The sequence below is a fragment of the Glossina fuscipes genome, unplaced genomic scaffold (assembly GCF_014805625.2).
Source record: "Glossina fuscipes isolate IAEA_lab_2018 unplaced genomic scaffold, Yale_Gfus_2 28, whole genome shotgun sequence".
Lineage (NCBI taxonomy): Eukaryota > Metazoa > Arthropoda > Insecta > Diptera > Glossinidae > Glossina > Glossina fuscipes.
Window position 1 is genome coordinate 8,474,889 of NW_023998423.1, and position 19,555 is coordinate 8,494,443.

Below are 19,555 nucleotides of genomic sequence, written 5' to 3' on the forward strand. Positions count from 1 at the left end.
TGCATGGACTCGTTTAGCGGCTTGGTTCCCGATGGAGGAAAAAGTGAAGAGATCTCACGGTTGTAGTCGATGCATTTAATAAAATATTATCAGAATGCATGAAGTCGTTTAGCGGTTTGGTGTACACGTTGTGCAGGATATAATTTTATTTATTCATTTTGTTATTGTTGTTGTTTCTTGCTTTTTTTTTTTTTTTTTCTTTTTTGTTAAAGTAATCTGAGCTCTCAATTACAACTAGCCTTCACAAATGCAACAATTTCCTGTTAACAGAAAGTCTTTTTGTGAAAGACCATAAAAATGCTTATCAGAAATTCAGTTTTGTAGGCTTGTCGCCAAGCTTTTTACTTTATTAAATTCCATATTTCATTGAAATTGTTAATGTATTTTTTTGTGCATTTTTTTTCCACATTTTGTAAAATTAATTTAAATGGAAAAATACCGTTTTAATGAGGTGCTATAACTTTAATCAAAACTAAATAAATTATTTAAAAAAAAAATAAATAAAATTTGTAAATAAAAAAAATGACAAAATATTTAAAATTTATTAAATTTTTTCGCTAAATTTATTTCATTTTACTTAGCTTTTATGGAACCGGATGATTTAAAGTTTAACGCAAAATTACAAAGAAGACGACGTTCTTTTAATCGCCAACATCGTACCACATTGGATGATATCGAAATGGAAGAAGAATTTTTGGAAGCCGAAGATCACATTGAAAATGACGAATTGGCGGCACATCAACGAGACAAACGTCAAGCTCCTTATATAATTTATCCAGAAATTTTAGTTATTGTTGATTATGATGGTTATCGTTTGCACGGCGGTGATAATTTACAGGTAATATGCGTATATGTGTGTGTGTGTGTAAGTTAACATGCAAAGCCAAGACACTCCCAGCTCGTAAATCTGTCTTAAACAAACTCTAACTTATACGCAAACATATTAATGTATTTAATAAATCTTGGATACAAATTCATACCGCTTTACTTCTTTCTGCCCACAACACAACACATTCCGTCACATGTAAAATTTATTTAAAATTCTAGATTGTTTTACTGATATTTTACATTTTATTACCATTTATTTTTTTTTATATATATATATTTTTTTTTTTTTATTCATATTATAGGTGAAGCGTTACTTCATCTCCTTTTGGAACGGTGTAGATTTACGTTATCGTTTACTGAAGGGTCCTAGAATACGCATTAGTATTGCTGGCATTATCATTTCAAGGGTAAGTTTCATAATATGTTTTCAAAATAACTAAATAAATTAATTTAAAATTCTTAAGAAGAACAAAAGATTCCATCGAAGAATGAAACTTTTGATTAATATAAAAACAACATTAAAATACAAGTGCAAGTGAATAGAAATGAAAAGCAGGTTCTCGTAGACCTTTGAAGTTGCAATAAGCGAAGACAACAATCACGATGGTACGGTCACATAGCATACAAATAATCAAGCTTAACTCTATCTCTACATCTTAAGATTTTAATTGGTTGCGTCATAGGTTGCTGGTCTATTCGACAAAGCTTAAACGATGCGAGGTTGACATTACTCCATTCTTCAATTGATTCGATTCGATTGAAATTAAGGGCAAGTTTAAATAAACCCTAATAGGTTCTTTTGTGTTCATTACATATTCGTGTGTGTGTGCATTTTTTAAGTGATTGCCATATACAGAAACACGCACCTGAGACACCGTGAATTACGAGTGCTCAGGAAAACGTAAATGATGCAGAGGCGGGCACTCTCCACATGATATAATCACATTTTGCGCATCATAAACTTGGCCAAGAAAGCAATGTTGAGATCAAATCTTCGTTTTTTACTCCGGTCTAACCAAAAGTCAACTAACTTAGTGTAAATATCGCTCGAAATCCCCTAAATAAAAAACAAGTCCGACTAGGTCCCTCATTAAATACCATATTCCCCCTTCGCATTTCGTTTACTTGCGTGATATAAAATATAATGAAAAAGGGGAAGATTTTTCATAACATCCCTAATACAGGAAAGGATGCAAAATATGAACTGACATCGTCCAAATTTAACAAAATTGGTTTTCTTCTCAAAGACTTTTTTTCCTATTGCCATATAAAAGTATTGTATCCTTCCAAGATGAATAGTTGTTTCTTTAGAAAAACAAAGCACGATCTATGCTTTATACTGGCTTTGTCACAAGTAATCCATTTTATTTTACACGTATACTACTCAAGGCTATGGCGGTTTCATTTACAGGGATGCATAAAAGGGCATGCAATCATAATGTGATTGTAATGAAGTAATCAGTGTTACAATAAAAGTTATATTTTCATGCGAGGTACTCTCCTTTGAAAACGATCCAAAAGATAGAACTATTTGGTCCATATGTGATGCAGACAAATTTTATATCAAATTACTAATGTAAACGAACTTTCATCATAAAATATCAGAAATTATGTTGCCATGTAAAGAGAGCATGCTGTTCGTAGGAACATAGGAAGGTCCATTGCAAATCAAATTATTCATACCACCCAGTAAACCGAGATATTACTGCCCAGTGATTTTTGTCGAAAAATCTCCTTAGAATTCTTAATTCTTTTCATAGAACGACTTTTTTATATTAAAGTATTACATGCAGGGCTGTCGTGAAAATAGTTTGATCAAATCTATTTTTAGTAGGACGAGTCAACCGAGTCAGTGTATTAAATATCTTTAACTTTTTCAAGAAATGCGATCTGCAGGTTGAAAGCAAAAATACATAGACAGAATCAGACAGACAGACAGACAGATAACATAAGCTCGGAATATGATTCTCAATCGATCATTTTAATAAATGGGTCTATCTTAAGTTCCATTGGCTGTAATATACATCCGAACAAAATATATATTATCTATCATGTATCACAAAGTGCTTTTTTACATAAAACAGATGTAGCCTCCCTTAGACGCAGACAGGTAAATCTTGAACAGGTGAAGTAATTTCGCTAAATTTGAATTAGTGAACGTTTTAAGTAAACTTCAATAACGAGGGCTCGCATCAAAAGTGCGCCTTTATATAAGAATAAGGTAAAATTTTTGGTGTACGATCACGAAAATCATTGAAGGCGATCTTGTTAGGCGATGTGGTATGAAGTAGTTAACTGTCATAACGTCTACGTTGAACGGTATTTCACATATAATATGATTTTAAATATTGTATATTAAGGCACACAAGCATCGTGTTTGTTAGATTGTCGCTTATGAAAGCCATCGAGTAAAAAAATTAAAAGCTTTCCTGGTCGGGATGTTCATACTTCGCTTCAAGTTGTGTTTTTTTGTGTTTTTCTTTACGGGACATTGTATGATCAGTTAAGCAAGCCATTGCTCCGCCCGCCAAGGTTTTGTTAGATGAGCGCTTCTCAATGAAAACCAAAACCTAAACGCTTGCCATACTAGAAATCGCTTTCACTTTGACTTGTTTAGCTTACCTTCGATTTTCATTCCTGGAGCTTTGTAGTTTATTTATACACAAGCAAAAATACCATATTTTCCTTGGACATTACGTGATTGGTTTGGACATGTTTATGCCCACATAGCAGGCAGTACACTTGCATACATATATATATTCTTTAGTTACAAAAGTGATTTCTTTTAAATAAAAGTAAACCAACTAAGTAAAGTATTGCAAGTTTTCGGTGTTAGCTAAACATAATTTCGTTTGTATTATCATTATAGATAATTGATAATACATTGCATTAAATGTTCAATTAATAGCAACTAAAGGAAGTTGGCAATGTAGTAATGCGTTCGAAGAGCAATTATCATTATATAGTTAACGTATACCCAATCACACATGGCTCGAATGTGTGACTAGATAAAAACTCTATATGCAGTTGAAAGAGAAAAACCGGTCACAAGCATTGCATAGTTTACAAGTAATCAAAGGATAGGATCATTTTTAACATAAAATTCAGTTATTTATTGTTTTTTATTATAATTTCAATGCAGTCGGCGTTTAATGATAATCTAATAATTTGTAAATAACACACATTTTACACACATGCATATATTTAGTTTTTTTAAGCAATTAAGAAAGCTATCCTCGTCTGGCACACACACACACACACACACACCATTTCAGTGACGTAGGAAAATAACTAATTAAGTTAATCTTTAGAATCGATTTTTGAAAGAAATTTATATATGAAAATTTTCAAAATTTTCTATTATTAAGTGTATGTCTGCCTGTCTGTTTGTTAACGATTACGGATGTAATTATAACCCATTGTCACTATCGATCCGTAAATTGGTTCCATGAAGGGGTATAGAAAATTGATAATTTCGACAATGGATAGGAATGAATAAAGAACTCAGAGCTAACTGAACTCATAATCTGACTGTGTGCCTCCATCTCTCGACAATGAGTTCAAAAATGTGGTTTCATAAAAATCGACAAACATTGTTCAGCTTAAAAGCAAGAGCTTTACAATTGTAAATATAGCCCTTGAATATGATTTTTGAATACTCCTCACATAGATACCATATATATACATATATATATGTGTGTATATATAATAATTACTTATAATTGCAAATTATGGAAAAAAATTTTAATTGAAGAAAAATTATATATACATATGTAATACATACTGTACTTGTGCATATTCTTAACATTTAAAAAATTATTTATAAATAAGCAAAAATATTATATTCGCCTTGAGGCAAATCTTGTCTTTCTACCTTCCAAAGTTGTAAAAAAACACTCACATGACTATTTTCACCAAATTTCCAAGTACGTAAGATGTTTTGAAACAAGTAAAAACCTTATAGTTGGTCACGTCCCGTCATTAAATACCCTACCCCGCTTCATTTAATATAATTATTCATAAAATGACTTTTCAAAATAAAACGTTGTACGGAAGTTGTCAAAAAAGTCATCCGATCCGAACCATTTCGAATACTGTTCACTCTTGAGTCATAAAATATCGATATACAATTCATCAAAATATCTCAAAAATTTGGACCTTTACATTGAATAAAAGACTACACGAAGTGACATGAGGCGGACAGACGGACAGACAGGCAAACAGATGGTATAATATCAAATCCTTTGGGGTGTTGTATACATCCGTAGTATACTCTCGTACCATCCGCAGTTTAAAAGTAAAAAAATGGCTTCGACTTGAACTAGGAATATTTTAGTTACGTAAAAATCGATCAAAAAAACCGATCAAAATGAACTAATCGAAGGATCATGTATGCTTTTTTTTTACTAATAAAGCTACAAATAAAATCTAAAGTCGATCGACTCTGAGCTCAAAGGGCTGGATGTATAGCCAGTTCAAAATGTATAGTTTAGAGAAAAAGGCGATTAACAAGTTTTAAGTAGTGGTAGCCTTGAGTAGTAACTACACTCGCAGGTTCAATCTTTTCTATGTCGAATATTTAGTCGACGGCTTAGATTTGTCTAAACTTTATATTTCCAGTAAGAAAATCAACAGATGAACATGACTAGATCGATTCAGAACCTGCCTCCCTCTTGCCAAGACCACACACATTTCTATTCCGAAAAATATTTTGAAAGAAAATTTTGTTATTCCGTTAAATTCCGGGACTAAATAAAGAAACTATAGCTAGAAGAGCACGATTCACTTTATGGCGAACATATAAAAATGACGCTACCTTTTGTGAATTGAGAAAAGTGAGGCAGAAAATAACCATGTTCTTGGAAGGTCTCCGTTATTATTACTTTTATTACATTATGGACAAGAATATTTTCAAATACTATTGCTGTGGTTCGGGAAAATTAAGGGCGAATTAAATCTCGCTATCAAAGCGATCTGGACAAAAGAACTTTCTAAAATAGGCACAGAATGGGTGGAAACCCTGATTAGCTTACCTTATGCTTATCAGGGGAGATGAACTATGCTTTGATAAGAAGTATAGATGTGCCGAAACTCTCACCTCCCAGCGGTGATCCCCGGGCAACGGCTTCGGCCGGCTAAGAAGAGTTTAAGGTTTTGGGCTGCTAACTCGGCGACGAGTTTCTGATAGATGGTGGAGGGGTTGGCTGGAAGAAGAGCTCTTACTCTATAGCTAGTTACTACCAAGGAAATACACTGAATGGTTTAAGTACAATGAAGGTAGTAATCTAGCGAGTGCATGGTAGAGTGCATTAGACTAGTCTACCATGTTCAGTGCAATACCCGAGACCTATATATCTTGAAGAAAAGTAGTTCATTGGTGTTAGCTACCAGGAAAGTATGGAGGATCCGAAGCAAGTACGGTTGTTTTTAACAAACGCCCAAAGTGTGCCATAAGGCTTTGCAAAATAAACTGGGAGCCACGGGGGTCAGGAAGCTCGCTCACTAAGCCACGTATGCCTGCGGGTATATGATGGACTTGTTCTTAAGTCGTAACAAATAAATAAATTAATTACACTATTTATGCTAAAGGAATTGACGGACGGCTTTCCCTCTGGCCGAATAAAAGAAAATGTCTGGTAAATGAATTAATACATGCAAAAAGGAATTGATGGACGGCTTTCCCTTTGGCCGAATGAAAGAAAATGTCTGGTAAATTAATTAATACATGCAAGAATGGAAAAGGGGTATGACGAATAAGTTCTCCCCTTTTACCTATTTTTACTTTTGAACACATGTCATGAATGCCTGCGGGTAAAGGTGGTAATTGATCAACAAGCACAGTGGAAGCCTTATGGCGGAAGCAGTCAGTTGATCAATTGGTGAGTCCTGACTACTGGGTGCGGCCCTTCGGGGAGTACTCGTGGTGGTTGTGGTTGGCGAGTTCCTAGCTAAAATGGAACAATGAGTGCAGCTAGGCCCTCGCCACTCACCAGAGTGGGGTTTATTGTTCCATACACAATAAACTGATCTGGACTCTGGTGCTGTTTAGGCCCCTACTCTGTGGGGATTGTCTAACTCGCCAGGGGGCGTAGTACGCTTAAAAAGTGGTTTGGGCCACCGTGGGGTTAAGCCTTACAGGCAGGAACCCACGTTAAACCCTTGCCACAAATTCTTATGCTTATCAGACATTTAATGAAATTTTAATCTTTTTGAGTATCAGAAAAGGAATGATAAAATCAGTTTATCTGCTTAACAACGTAGACAAGAAAACTAATTTGTAAAATTAAATTACTTACAGAGAAACATTTTAGTTTGGTGCTTGAAAGTTGCAAGGCGCAACTGTGCCACTGATCCCGAACGATTGCATATCCAATTATTGCTAAACATTGTCATTTTACTCCCAATTGCTTTACTTCCTATTCCTAGTTAGTTGCATGCAAACGTTTATATAAAATACTTTGCAAATGTTTTTTAAGGGAATTTCGTTGTACATATATATTTTGGCCTAAATTTCAAACCCTAGCAATTGTACTGGCAGCGCCAAGCCATTGGTTACTATGGCAATAGTCTTTAGTGGGTGTACATGTATTCAGTTCTCCTTTCATAAAAGTCTGTCGTTGTATGTTTTTTCGTTTCTTTTTTTTTTTTTGTTTTTTTTTTTTTTAACAAGTAGGAGGCCATTATAATGCCCAGCCACACTGGTCAGAAAAAAACGAAACGAAAGCGAAAGTTTCTACCGAATTAAAAGTAATGTGTTTTGTTTGTTTGTTGGTTGATATGTCCCTCGGTGTCTGCATCTACCTACTAACGCCGTCACCATCGTTGTACACACAAAGGGAGATAACATTTCAATGTAATGCGAAATAATGTGTTCCGCATGCAATAGAAATATTTAATAAAAACCGACTGGAATGAAATTACAAATAATATATAAAAAAAATAAATAAATAAAAAAAAAAAAATAACCCAGAGAATTGTATATGCCAACGAAATGTTGTTGTTTGCAATGGTTACTTAATGCAAAGTATCATTTGATACCTTCCGAAAAATCTTTCGCTAAAAACCAATTCTTAAGCAAACAATTTAAAAATACATTAATAGAAGACGACCTTCCTTACTCCCTACCAATAGATGATAGCCCAAAAGCTCTTAGATGTAAGTTACAAGACTTTTTCCTCACTATCCTTTGTTCTCAGTAATGCGATATTTCACCGTCTTTAACTGCAGCCTTGCTGAAATTACACACAAATCACATTTTATACAAAATATACACTGACAACTTATCTCAAAGATGTTCACACTCTTTCTAATTAGTTAAGCAGCTCATTTCCCTTTATGCAAAAACTTTTGTCCATTTGTGATATTAGACTTTCCTCATATCTAGCCCATTTGATTTATACCAAGCACACGAGTCAAAAAATTATATCGAAAATCGTGTTTCGAAAGCCCCCGCTTAGGGTTTGTCCAATTTGTTCACTTCTTCATGCGTCGAATCGAATTTTTTCATAAGAATAGAGCGATGATCTTCTGCATGAATATGCGCAATGTTATCATCTATTTATCGAGTTTGCTAGGAACTTTAGTTATTCCTACGACCTAAATCAAATTTTAATAAAAAATCTAAACAATTTGCGGAGGTTATAGAAATGTGCTGAGCCCCTCTACGTTTCGCTCACAACATTTTCACAAACGGTAAGGCAGTAGAAAGGGCTCTACAATTGAGAAAGTTAAAATGAGGTGCTTCGTTGAAGAGATTCTACTGATACGCCCACGTATATATTTGAACAAAGATTTCTTGATTGTCTGCCCATAAGGCTCTATAGTTGCATTTTTGCTTTTTCATTGGTTCATCAGTCTTTCCCTTGACACATCTATCTGCTCTCTTCTTTTCTTAACTACAATAGGTATCGGCATGAGTAGTCGAGGAGACAAGAATCGGAACAAAATCAGAGTTCGTGGGTTCAAATTCGGGGAATTTGACTTCACTTTAGACGGCGTAGGCATAACACTAATCGCTAGTGCAGAGATCGCCAGTGCGACCATTATCTTTCTTTCTCTATCCCTTTTCTCTTTACTTCTTTCTGGCGATCACCGTGTTACGCGAATTAGGGAGCAACCCATGAGTGATTGCGTAACAGAGTGTGTTCACAAAAGAATTCCTTCAAACTTTCATTTTCAGCTGGAGTTGCTGGAATTGCTTTTAATGTCAACCAAGGCAAGCGTTTCCTCTGCTTCTTCTGCTGCTACGAATTGTAATAAGGACTTTCGAATCCTTTGACCAAAGTTTTCCTTTTTCCGCTCGCAATAGTTAAATACAAAGTATTGAGTGAATTATTACAAACGATACGAAAATTTTTGCATATTCTCGGTAGGGTGTTGGTGTTCGTTAAGAAAATGAAATCGAATTACAAGAATAAATAGCTTATGCTAGGTATTCGTGTTGTTAAATTGACAATATTTTAAGATTTATGTGCTTGGTTTAGATTTTTATTTAAATTTAAATTGAAAATCAAAAAAAAAAAAAAGAAGTAAACATTGAATTTTGTGGAGCTTGTAATTAATCACACAAATATTTTCCGTTAGTCGAAATAACACAAGATAAGTAAAATTAAATTATATAAAATGTTAAAGTAAATTGTAAAACATTCAAAAATTTCAAGCTGGGCCTTACCCACTATCACTCACAAATGCTCCTACTACTAAACTGAACATTAACACGTTCACTACCAATCGGTTCATGTATATGCGAAGCTGGAATTTAATAAATTTATGGGAAGTTTTACTAAAGACTTAATTGATCGAGTCACATCTTTTATGGTACAGTAGGATAAATTAAGTCAATGCAGATGCCTACACGAAGTCTAGAGGAGTTAAGGCAGATGCAAGTACCCATCGATTCACAAAACATTTTCTGAATCGTTTGAGAGTTATTCAGCGGACTACTTCTCTGTCAACGCGTTCTTGTGATCAACCCATAGATCATAATTTTTCAAATATTTTAATGAGTTACATTTTTCACGACGATGAGGCTCATTTTTACTTACGTGAACGACAAAACTGTAGCATTTAGGTATTTGAGAACCCCGAAGAGCTATACACTCGAGCTATCTCTACATCTAATCTGGCGTGTCCTTTGGATTGCCCACCTAATTGGAGCATATTTTCGAAAATACCGCCGGTTCAATGATTACATCGCATGAGTTACGTCATCGAACGATATTCATTGATATCTTTTGGGCCAAAACTAATGGTATGCCTTTACTTTATTTTGTTGTCATTTTCTAGCAGGAGTGGCGTCACCTACCCAATAGCTCTTAAAGCAATTGCTCTATTGCGTGATTGATTTAAAGTGAGACCCACTGCTGAAAAGCTGCATATTCTGGTAATAGACACAAAGACGATTAAAATAATTTTGCTAAAGAAAACGATTATTTTCAAATCATATTTGGTTTTATATGCAAAATTTTAAGGTCGTAATATTCATTATTACAAAAAACATAAATAAAAAAGAAAGAAAATTATATGCGGCTATGACCGACAATTTTATACCCACCACCCCTATACTAGAAAAGACTAAGAAAAGGAAAACTGAATTCCTCTCGGTGCAAGAACTGTCATCGATAGCTTTACTTCGCCGTATGTGCGTCACATAAAAGGAGAGACGGACGTGCTTAAATTCATATGGCTTTTGCTGCCGATGCGTGCTTCTGAATATTGCAAACGTTTTAACAAAATGAACATACCGCCTTCCCTCAGTGATAGGTATAAAACCGATGTCTTGGTTCGCGCTGAGCTTTTATGCATACTAAGCGTGAGGCATATAAAGCGTGAAAAATATAATGTTTTCTCCTTAAACTTATTTGCCAGATTTTGTCGTTCACTGGATGACAACTGATTGCCTCAAGGTACTGAGATAGCCAAGTAATCATTTTAGTTTGTTCGAATTTTCTGGCAAGAGCCATTCCTGTTGGAAGTTGTGCGAAAAAAGTGTTTGCTGTTTTTCCAAGAAAGATAACACAGTAAGAGTAGAAATATTTGCTTCCCCAAAATCTTCGGAAAAATGGGAAAAATACAACAAAGTGGGTAGTTTTAGTAGATGTGAACAGATGCGTGCAGATTATCCATATCCATCCTACTTCTGTTACCATCAAAAAACTCCAATTCAAAGGTTTATGCCAACGCGAAGTGCAGTAAGAAAGGTATAGGTTGAGAAGGTGTGGTTTAGTTTGATTAAAAGATTCCAGTACAACGGATAAAAAAGAGATATTGAAAGCAGCCACAGGTCTCCAACTACGAAGATCTCATCCACGGACAAACTTATTCCTCACACACAATAACATACGATCACACACACAACGGATAAGTCCCATCTCACCTTTGAACTTATTATCGCATCTTCTGCTTAGCTTCAAATTTTTTATGTTTTCAAACTCTCCGCTAACTCTGGAAGATGTTATCACGTTGCAAAGACAATTCTTGAGAAATATAAAACTTGATCATTTATTTGTATAATCTTTGCAATATTGACACACCGCTTTTGGATATGTAAATCATGAATTTCTTTCCTGTTCCTCTTTGCTTACGTATGACCTTTTCCTTTAGTGATCTTTGATACCAAAAATTCTTCATCACCTTTTCAAATGAAAAGAAGCAAAAAACATAAAATTGTAAAAAAAAAAAAAAAAAAAAAAAAAAAAAAAAAAACCAAATAGTACTGAACTTAATAAACCGAAACGAAGTGCTTGTGGTGGTTGTGTTGGTTGGTTATTTACGCTAGCAAATGCAACAAGTTAACCTTTAAAGCATATTTGCGGTTGGCATGTTTTATTATTACTATAAGTTAGCAATTAGGTTATAAGTAAATCTTAATCTTAATGTATATGAAACACTAGCATCATCTTCATATACAATTGTCGACGTTGTGTGCCATAGGAGCAAACTCTGCAAAAAAAAAAAAAAAAAAAAAAAAAAAAGCAGATGAGCGGCATTCAATGCAATTTACAGAAAAAACATGTTTTTCTGTTTTTCAAAAAAAACAACTGACATTTGAGAGAAAAATAAGTAAATAAATAAAACAACAAATATTCAATAATATATACATACATATATACATACATACAAACATACGTACATAATATATAATACCATACTTGTTTATTTCATTACAATAAACATTTAAATAACTTATTATTATTATTATGGTTAATATTGCTTTAAAATTAGTTTTTTATTTTTTTTTTTGCATTTTTTTTGCTAAGAAAGATTTTAAACAAAATTTTCAGTTTTATTTGTTTTATGGGAAATTTTTGAACAAAAATTTTGAACAAAAATTGCTCTAGAAAAGAAACAAAACAGAAAAAAAAAAGCAAACAATTTGTCATAAATAGTGTAAAAGCGTTTAGGTTTTTACAGTTATTCAGCTTAAGAGCAATTAATTTTATCGAAAAATAAAAAAATTACACCAAAAAAAAAAAAAAAAAACACTAAACACTAAACATTCTAATTTTTGCTTTTAACTTATTGAACTGAAACAAGTTAAAAGTTGCATTTGTGCAGACAGCTATCTGTTTACAGGTTATGACGCAATTGCGTTAATAAGTAAGTAAGTAAGTATGCGTGAATAGTATAGAGTTAGACATGGCTGCTAATAATAAATGCATTGTTTTTAATCTGAATTTTCACGGCCTTGAAGCTTTTACTTGTAATTGCACCATTTATTGCCAAAGTGCCACATGACGTGATACTCGATGATTTATCACTTGCAAAAGTTTCACTCACCTTTTACATAAAGTCAATAAAACCATTTAAAAAAAAAAAAAAACTCATTTAGTTCAATTAAAAGGAAATTCATTTTATATCAAAGCGTAAAGAAATTGTGTCTAACTTAAGACAAATCATTTCCTAATCATTAGTTTGCCCTTTTGCTAAGGAATCAAAAAAACCTACAAACACTTTTCGCAGGACATGCTGGGAGGTATTTAAAGACCCTGCGAAATATGTATCGCAGTTATATAGGGTGTCCCAAAATTTATGCAAACTGTTTTTTTTTTTTAATTGTAATTTTTTCATTGAATTATAATGCATTTAGGATAGGATGTCGAATAGAGCATCGGGCAAATGGCTTCCATGGTTTTTCTGACATACACGCACTTTCTTATCAAATTTTTCCATAAGTGTACTTGAATTTCGTTAACGCAGCGTTGAATCTCCTACTTCGTTGCCTGGGTGATTGCGGTCTCGCTGACATAGATCATTGACTTCAAGTAATGCCATAAAAAGAAATCCAATAGTATTAAATCACATGATCTAGTTGGCCAACTCTGATCACCGAAAAGAGAGAGTACACGACGATCAGGGAATGTCTCACGCACTAATTGAATTGCTTCACGGGGTGTATGGCATGTGGCAATCAGATGTGCACATCACGGAAATAACTGGTTTATCGAACACCACTATCAGTCGTGGCTTGATCAGCCTCATTTTCGAAGAAGTATGACTTCAGGTCAAAATTCGCCCCAAACAGTGAGATGTTAATATGTAGGTTCGCTGAACCTCAAATGCAGCAATTACAAGGATTACGAGGAAGCCATCAAGGTGACCATATTTTGTACGACGTTTGCGGGATGTAGTCCCCAAACTTTTATTATTTTTAAAACATTATTCAACAATGAAAAAGCGTTGTTCTCTAACCCTAAACTGCCAGTCGTCAAATTGTTCCTTTTTTTTGTTGGATTCACTTTCCCACTTTAAATGGCGGCAAATTAAAATCTTGCGCAAATTTTTGGGACAATCTATAATTGTAAGGTTTAACATTTTACTGCGCGAATAGATGAAGGCAAACCTTTAAAGCACGTCTAATAGACGGACGGAGAGACTTTGAACACTATCGTGCTTAAATGTATGCGCAGGGCTTCCACAATCTCTGCAGTATATATTATACTAAAGATAAATTTTACACATATTTAATAGGTGGAGGCGTACTATGGTGAGCTAGGGCTCTGGCATTTATTATAACTAAATACTTACTTAAATACATAGTTACTTTTCCATATTATGTCCTATTTCTTTAAGCGAAACTGTATCAGGAAATATTAGCTAATCTGTAAAGAAGCTACGTTTGTTATTCTTCGAGAAAAGTACAGAATCCATATCTCTAGCTTCCTATCTCTCTGCGTTAACAAGCTTTTCTCTCGCTCTGTCAATAATTTTCCATCGCGTTATGTCTTCATTTTCTATGCTTCCTCTACCATTGCCTTACCACCATCCTGTCTCGCCGCATCTTCATTCCCTTGCTGTCTTCTCCACTTATTACGCTAGTTTTCTAAACCACTGTCGCTCTTGCCCTCTTCTTCCCCTCTTCCACATCAGCCTGCCTCTCTACTATACCGTATCGGTTTCGTTCCCATTTTACGGCTTAGTACCTCTTGTCCCCCGAACGCCTGAGTTTCCTAACTGGCTATCTTCTTACATTCCTGTTGTTTTGTTCAACCATTTCCTTGTGCTCAGCCTCACTGCTTCTCGAAACCTCACGTTTAGATTAAAAATGGATTATACCTAACATTCGAATTGAATTTACGAATTTAACGCAGTCCGAGTAGAGGTTGTTTTCAAATGCTTCATGGATTCTAAAGGTAAAGCAGTTATAATTGAAGAAGAAGCATCGAATTCAAAAACGTAAAGCAATAAGCGAATGCAAGCATAATATTATTAGAGACTGTATTTGAGGATCACTTTATGGCGCGTCTGAAGAACAAAACATTTCCTTACTTCGACATGCACATGTAAAACCCGGCGAATTGCATTTCAAGATAGAGTGTATAAGTTTCGTTTTAGGTCATATAGATATTTTTCATTTATTTACTCCAGCTGATGTGTTAATAACTGACGTCTACCTTGCTGAGTGGTGTTCTCTGAAAGCGTCTTTTTTTTTTTTATAATTCTTGTTCCATTCGACATTTACATTCGATTACATTACCTCAACGACTTGTCAATCGCTACCACTATCACTTATACAAATGAAAATGAATCTAGCGTGTGCTCGCATGTGCTTTTATGTATAATAAAAACATGGTAATTGAAATTTATTGAAAGAGAAAAGAATAAAATAATTAAACCTCTAAGCTAATAAACAAATTAAGTAAAACACATCGTATTTAAATGAAATGTAAATCATGTTTCACAAACATGTGCCGGTTAAGCTAAAAATCCAAATACAAAAATCCTATAAAAAAAAAAAAGGTTAGTTGATGTAGAAAACGTGAGTACGCAGATAATTAGAAATCGTATTAACAAGATAGATATGATACATGAGGCAAGTGATATAAATATTTTTAAATAAACATTTTTTGTTACCTTTTCTCTTTCTAGGGTCGTGACGCTACACCCTATTTGGAAAGAAATCGCGTGGGACGTGACGCCATAGATTCCGCTGCTGCTTTAACAGATATGGGTAAATATTTATTCCGCGAAAGACGTCTACCAGTCTATGATATCGCCGTAGCCATAACAAAGTAAGTGCTCCAATGATTATTTTATACTAAATAATTTGTTCTCCTTCCTTCAAAAAAAAGCCTTCCAAACTTCTTCTAAATATTTTGACTTTAATAAAAAAAAAAAAAAAAAAAAAAGAATCACTATCATCTTATATCCTAATTATTTAGATATGATATGTGTCGAAGGCGTAAAGGAGGTCGTTGCACCAAAGGCACAGCGGGTAAAATACTTATGAAATTTTATTCCCTTAAATCCTTAAAAATTAGTTACTTTTGTTCCTGGTGATAAACATAAATAATAATAACAAGAACAAAAAAAAATAGACCTCAATATAATTTTTGGAAAATTCTTATGAAAAATCTCCCTAATCTTCTTGCAATTAATATATATAATAGTGTGCCTACATGATTCATAATTCTATGATCAGTCAGCATCGCACCACTAGTACTAAGCCCTAGGGCTGGTCTTCTTTTATGTGTTGTAGCTCTAGGGTTAAGCCGACATTAGGCTAACCGCCAAGACATTTGGATAAGTACTGATTTGTGTGCTTTTGCCACGCCTTAAGTGCATTCTAGTTAAATTTGGAGAGAGAGAGAGAGAGACTTTTTTCTCGTGCTTTTTCTCTCCCGATTCTATTTTTCGGTTTAAAAGAAAATATTTTCATGCGGGACTAATATTTATTTCTTCGAAGAAAAGTTATGTCTTCTTTTCAACTTTTAAACTTTTCGGGTAAGAATATAAATTTTGAATGAAATTGGCATGACCTTGAAGTTTTAATGTCTTCATACTTCCATGCCAGCCAAAATTTTCGAAAATTACTACTTGTCTGGAATGAAGGAAATAAACAAGTCTTCTGAGAGCACGGCCGAAATTGCAGCACGCTTTCGAACAGAGAAAGCGTTCAGCCTTATTTGAGAATCATTTCGAAGCTTATCTCTATTCAATAATTTTCGAACTATGTTTTTGATTTAGAATAAAAATATGATCAATGATTCTTTCAAAGGCAGGTTTCAAGTTCTAACTAATATGCCGAAAATGTTACATTTGAAAAAATCCTCTCGCTTCTTCCCACAAATCAGTTCAGAATGCAAAGTGCTGACCATTAGTTTAGAATGGATATATGATGACTGGTTTTTCTGTACTCGGAAGTATCTTAAAACGAGCCGGGAGTAAAAAACCGTTTATAAGCATACAGAGAATATGTTATGAAGAACCTTAGGGACTTGTATTGCGATCTAAAAAAACGAACCTTAAAATATTTATCTATTTTTGGAATATTGCGTTCTAGAAAACCGCACATGATTCCTGGCATTTCCTGATTTTAAAAGATGTTCCATACAAGATTTTCTATAAAGCCTTTTCTAAGGCGCACAGCTAAAATATAAACCAAGCAAAGGCTTCTTCGGAATGTGACCAAACGCTTCTCAAAAGGTAACATTGCATCATACTAGCTTATCTCTTACGTAAATCGTACTTAGGGTTACGCAAGCCAACAGCAATCAGCGCTTATCCAAACAATCTTGCGACCTGCTTAATATATATTAAGCAGATATCAAAACATTTGCTAAACCAAAAAGAAAATAAGTAGGCGGACAACCAAAGATCTTTCTTACTTGTAAAGCATTCTTCCGAAGCGCTTGCTTCTAATTCATCGAATATCATATATTTTTCATTTCCTTCTAAAGTTATTCTCCTATCTTCTTATTAAATGCTTTGAGTAAAGCATTCAGTTTTTATTTATCTCTTGTTATTATTGTTCTTGTTTATCACCTCATTAACCAGCGGTTAAAATTAATTGCCGTTATTTTTCGTTTGTGGTGGAGTAGTTTTTGGATCATATCCCCCCCGTTCCCCCGTTCCCTCGCTGTGGTAGTTTTAGCTATTTAGTAGCATATAAATCACTGACATATCCTTTTAGATTTTATATTTTTATTAATTATTAATTTGGCACATAAACACACAAAACACACACGTACATTATATGAATAGACTACACAACGTATTTAAAGCACATTTCATATTTATTTGTTATGTTAATATTTTTGTTATTTAGACGAAGGTTATGTGGTATTTAAATAATCGCAAACAACATAATTCAACGTAGGAAGTTTTGCTACATGTCACGGACAGACAAGGGAACGAAAGATATTGTTGCACATTTTAATTAAAAATACAAGAAATGATTAATTTTTAACATTTTGTCTTTTAATTTAAAAAAGTGATCTGTTATCTGTTTACGGAAATACCACAATACAGGGCATGGCTAAAGTCAAATTTTCATTAATATGTCCATAGCCTGTTAAAGAGACGACTACTAGCGTTGCCGCTGAATTTCTTCTTACAATGGAAATCTCAAAATCGAATTATGCTAACAGTAAAGAGTCACCTTATGACAACGACTAAAATCCTATTATCAAATGCATAAGGTATTCCTGCTGATTGTCTGCTCCCAATACTCAATTGTATTCTTCGTTGACTATGCCTGAAAAGTACACAGCGTCTAACAATCTCATGTTTTAATAAGCAAGAGCATTATAATAGGCCACGCTTCCACCGTTAGGTACCCTACACCATCTCGCTATACTATATAGTCATTCATAGAAAGACTTTTCAATTTAAGGCTTTATATGGAAAGTGATTGAAAAAGTGTTCCGATCTGAATCATTTTTCATAGCGTTCGTCTTTGGGCCAAAACATGTGAGTGGGCCAAATTCCATCAAAATATCTCAAAAATGACGACCTGCAACTTGAACACAAAAATACATGGATAGACATCAGGCAGACAGACGGACAGACAGGGTTAGATCGATTCAGAATCATATTCTAAATAGGCGTAATAAAAGGTGGGTCTATCTTAAACCTGTCTGGGTGCTACATATGTCCGCTCCAACGTGATGTACAGTGTACCACAAGTGGTGTAGGGTATAAAAAAACCTACTTCTATCATTTTATGCTATTAAAGGTTCGCTATCGCTTATTGAATAGAAGTCGTGTCTTCCTTAATCGTTTTTTGACTCTGTTTTAGGCTTGATACTTTTTTGCACAACTTCTGCCTGACTACCGTGCAGTCCAATGATTAGGACATATGGCGTTCAGCAGGTAGAATCCGCTTTAATCCTTGGTGTGATGGGTCACACCACAAATTATACTTTCCTACTTACATAGTATGAAATTTCGTAGCCTTGGTGTAGATTGATTGCATATTACCCTCAGCGTCCTTTCTGATTTTAAAACGAAAAAGTTCTACTTGATTACTCGTCTTTATGCCTAAAATGTCAAAGGGACTATGCAAACCTTCCACGCTGACAATCTTCTACAATATTTTGCAGGTAATTGAAATCTTCGGAAAAAACGAGAGAGAGTCTTGTACAATTTTACGACCATCTTTACACCCATTTTTAATATAATATATTAAGTCGCGTCATAAAGTTCATTGAATGACAAAATTATATTTGATTATAAGGTATTCAAGCTTTTTGTTATATCTCTTGTTGATTGGCGTGGATTTTTCTCCAATATTGCCCTTGAAAGCTTGTCGTCAAAGATGGAAGGACATGCCCCCTTTTAAGGTCTTATCTCCAGAATGGAATTTTACAAACCAATTTCTAACTGCCCGATCAATTATCAGTCCTTCACCGTATACGCTGCATATTTTTTCAGTTGTCGGCCTTACGTATTGTTTTGCTTTAATTCCCAAAACAATACGTGTCGAATATGAGTCCCCATTTTAGAGGTTAAAAAAGACAGTTGCATATAATATACGCCACATAAAAGAGTTGACAGAAGACTAACTAAATCTTTATCTATATAAGGAAAACAAAAACTTGTTTATTTCAGGAACTTATACTGGCTAAATACGAACAATAGATTCTACCTCTCTGGATCGAAAGTTATTTGCGATTCGACCTAAAAATTTGTAAAACGATTGAGTTTGCGCATAAACCTTTGCAAAATGCGCCTAAATTTCAAATGCGAAAAATTCACTAACATTAAAAAATTGTCTTAGGATAGAAAACAGCGACTGCTTATGTACGATTTGACTTAAGATTATTTTGATTTAAGAGAACTTTTCCCAATTTGAGTTCTCGGATAGATGACTTACAAGTACTTTTAGATCCGAGATCATATAAACGATTATTCGTTCGATTAGTAAACGATTTGACTCGACTATGGAAACACAAAAATTATTAGTTTTAGCTACGATTAGAATGTCGAGGATTAGGATGTACGAGCT

General features: G+C 34.1%; 1 protein-coding gene across 5 annotated transcripts in view; it reads left to right on the top strand.

Annotated features, from left to right (window-relative positions):
- LOC119636815 (venom metalloproteinase 3) overlaps window positions 1–19,555 on the top strand; it is an 89,405-nt gene that overhangs the window by 59,131 nt on the left and 10,719 nt on the right. For 4 of the 5 annotated variants that reach the window (XM_038032458.1, XM_038032459.1, XM_038032455.1 and 1 more), the window contains exons 5-8: window positions 582–838; window positions 1,131–1,235; window positions 15,196–15,338; window positions 15,489–15,541. In XM_038032458.1, the coding sequence (XP_037888386.1) occupies window positions 582–838; window positions 1,131–1,235; window positions 15,196–15,338; window positions 15,489–15,541 (558 nt within the window). The remainder of the gene's footprint in view (window positions 1–581; window positions 839–1,130; window positions 1,236–15,195; window positions 15,339–15,488; window positions 15,542–19,555) is intronic. The other variant, XM_038032460.1, reaches the window with a different exon arrangement.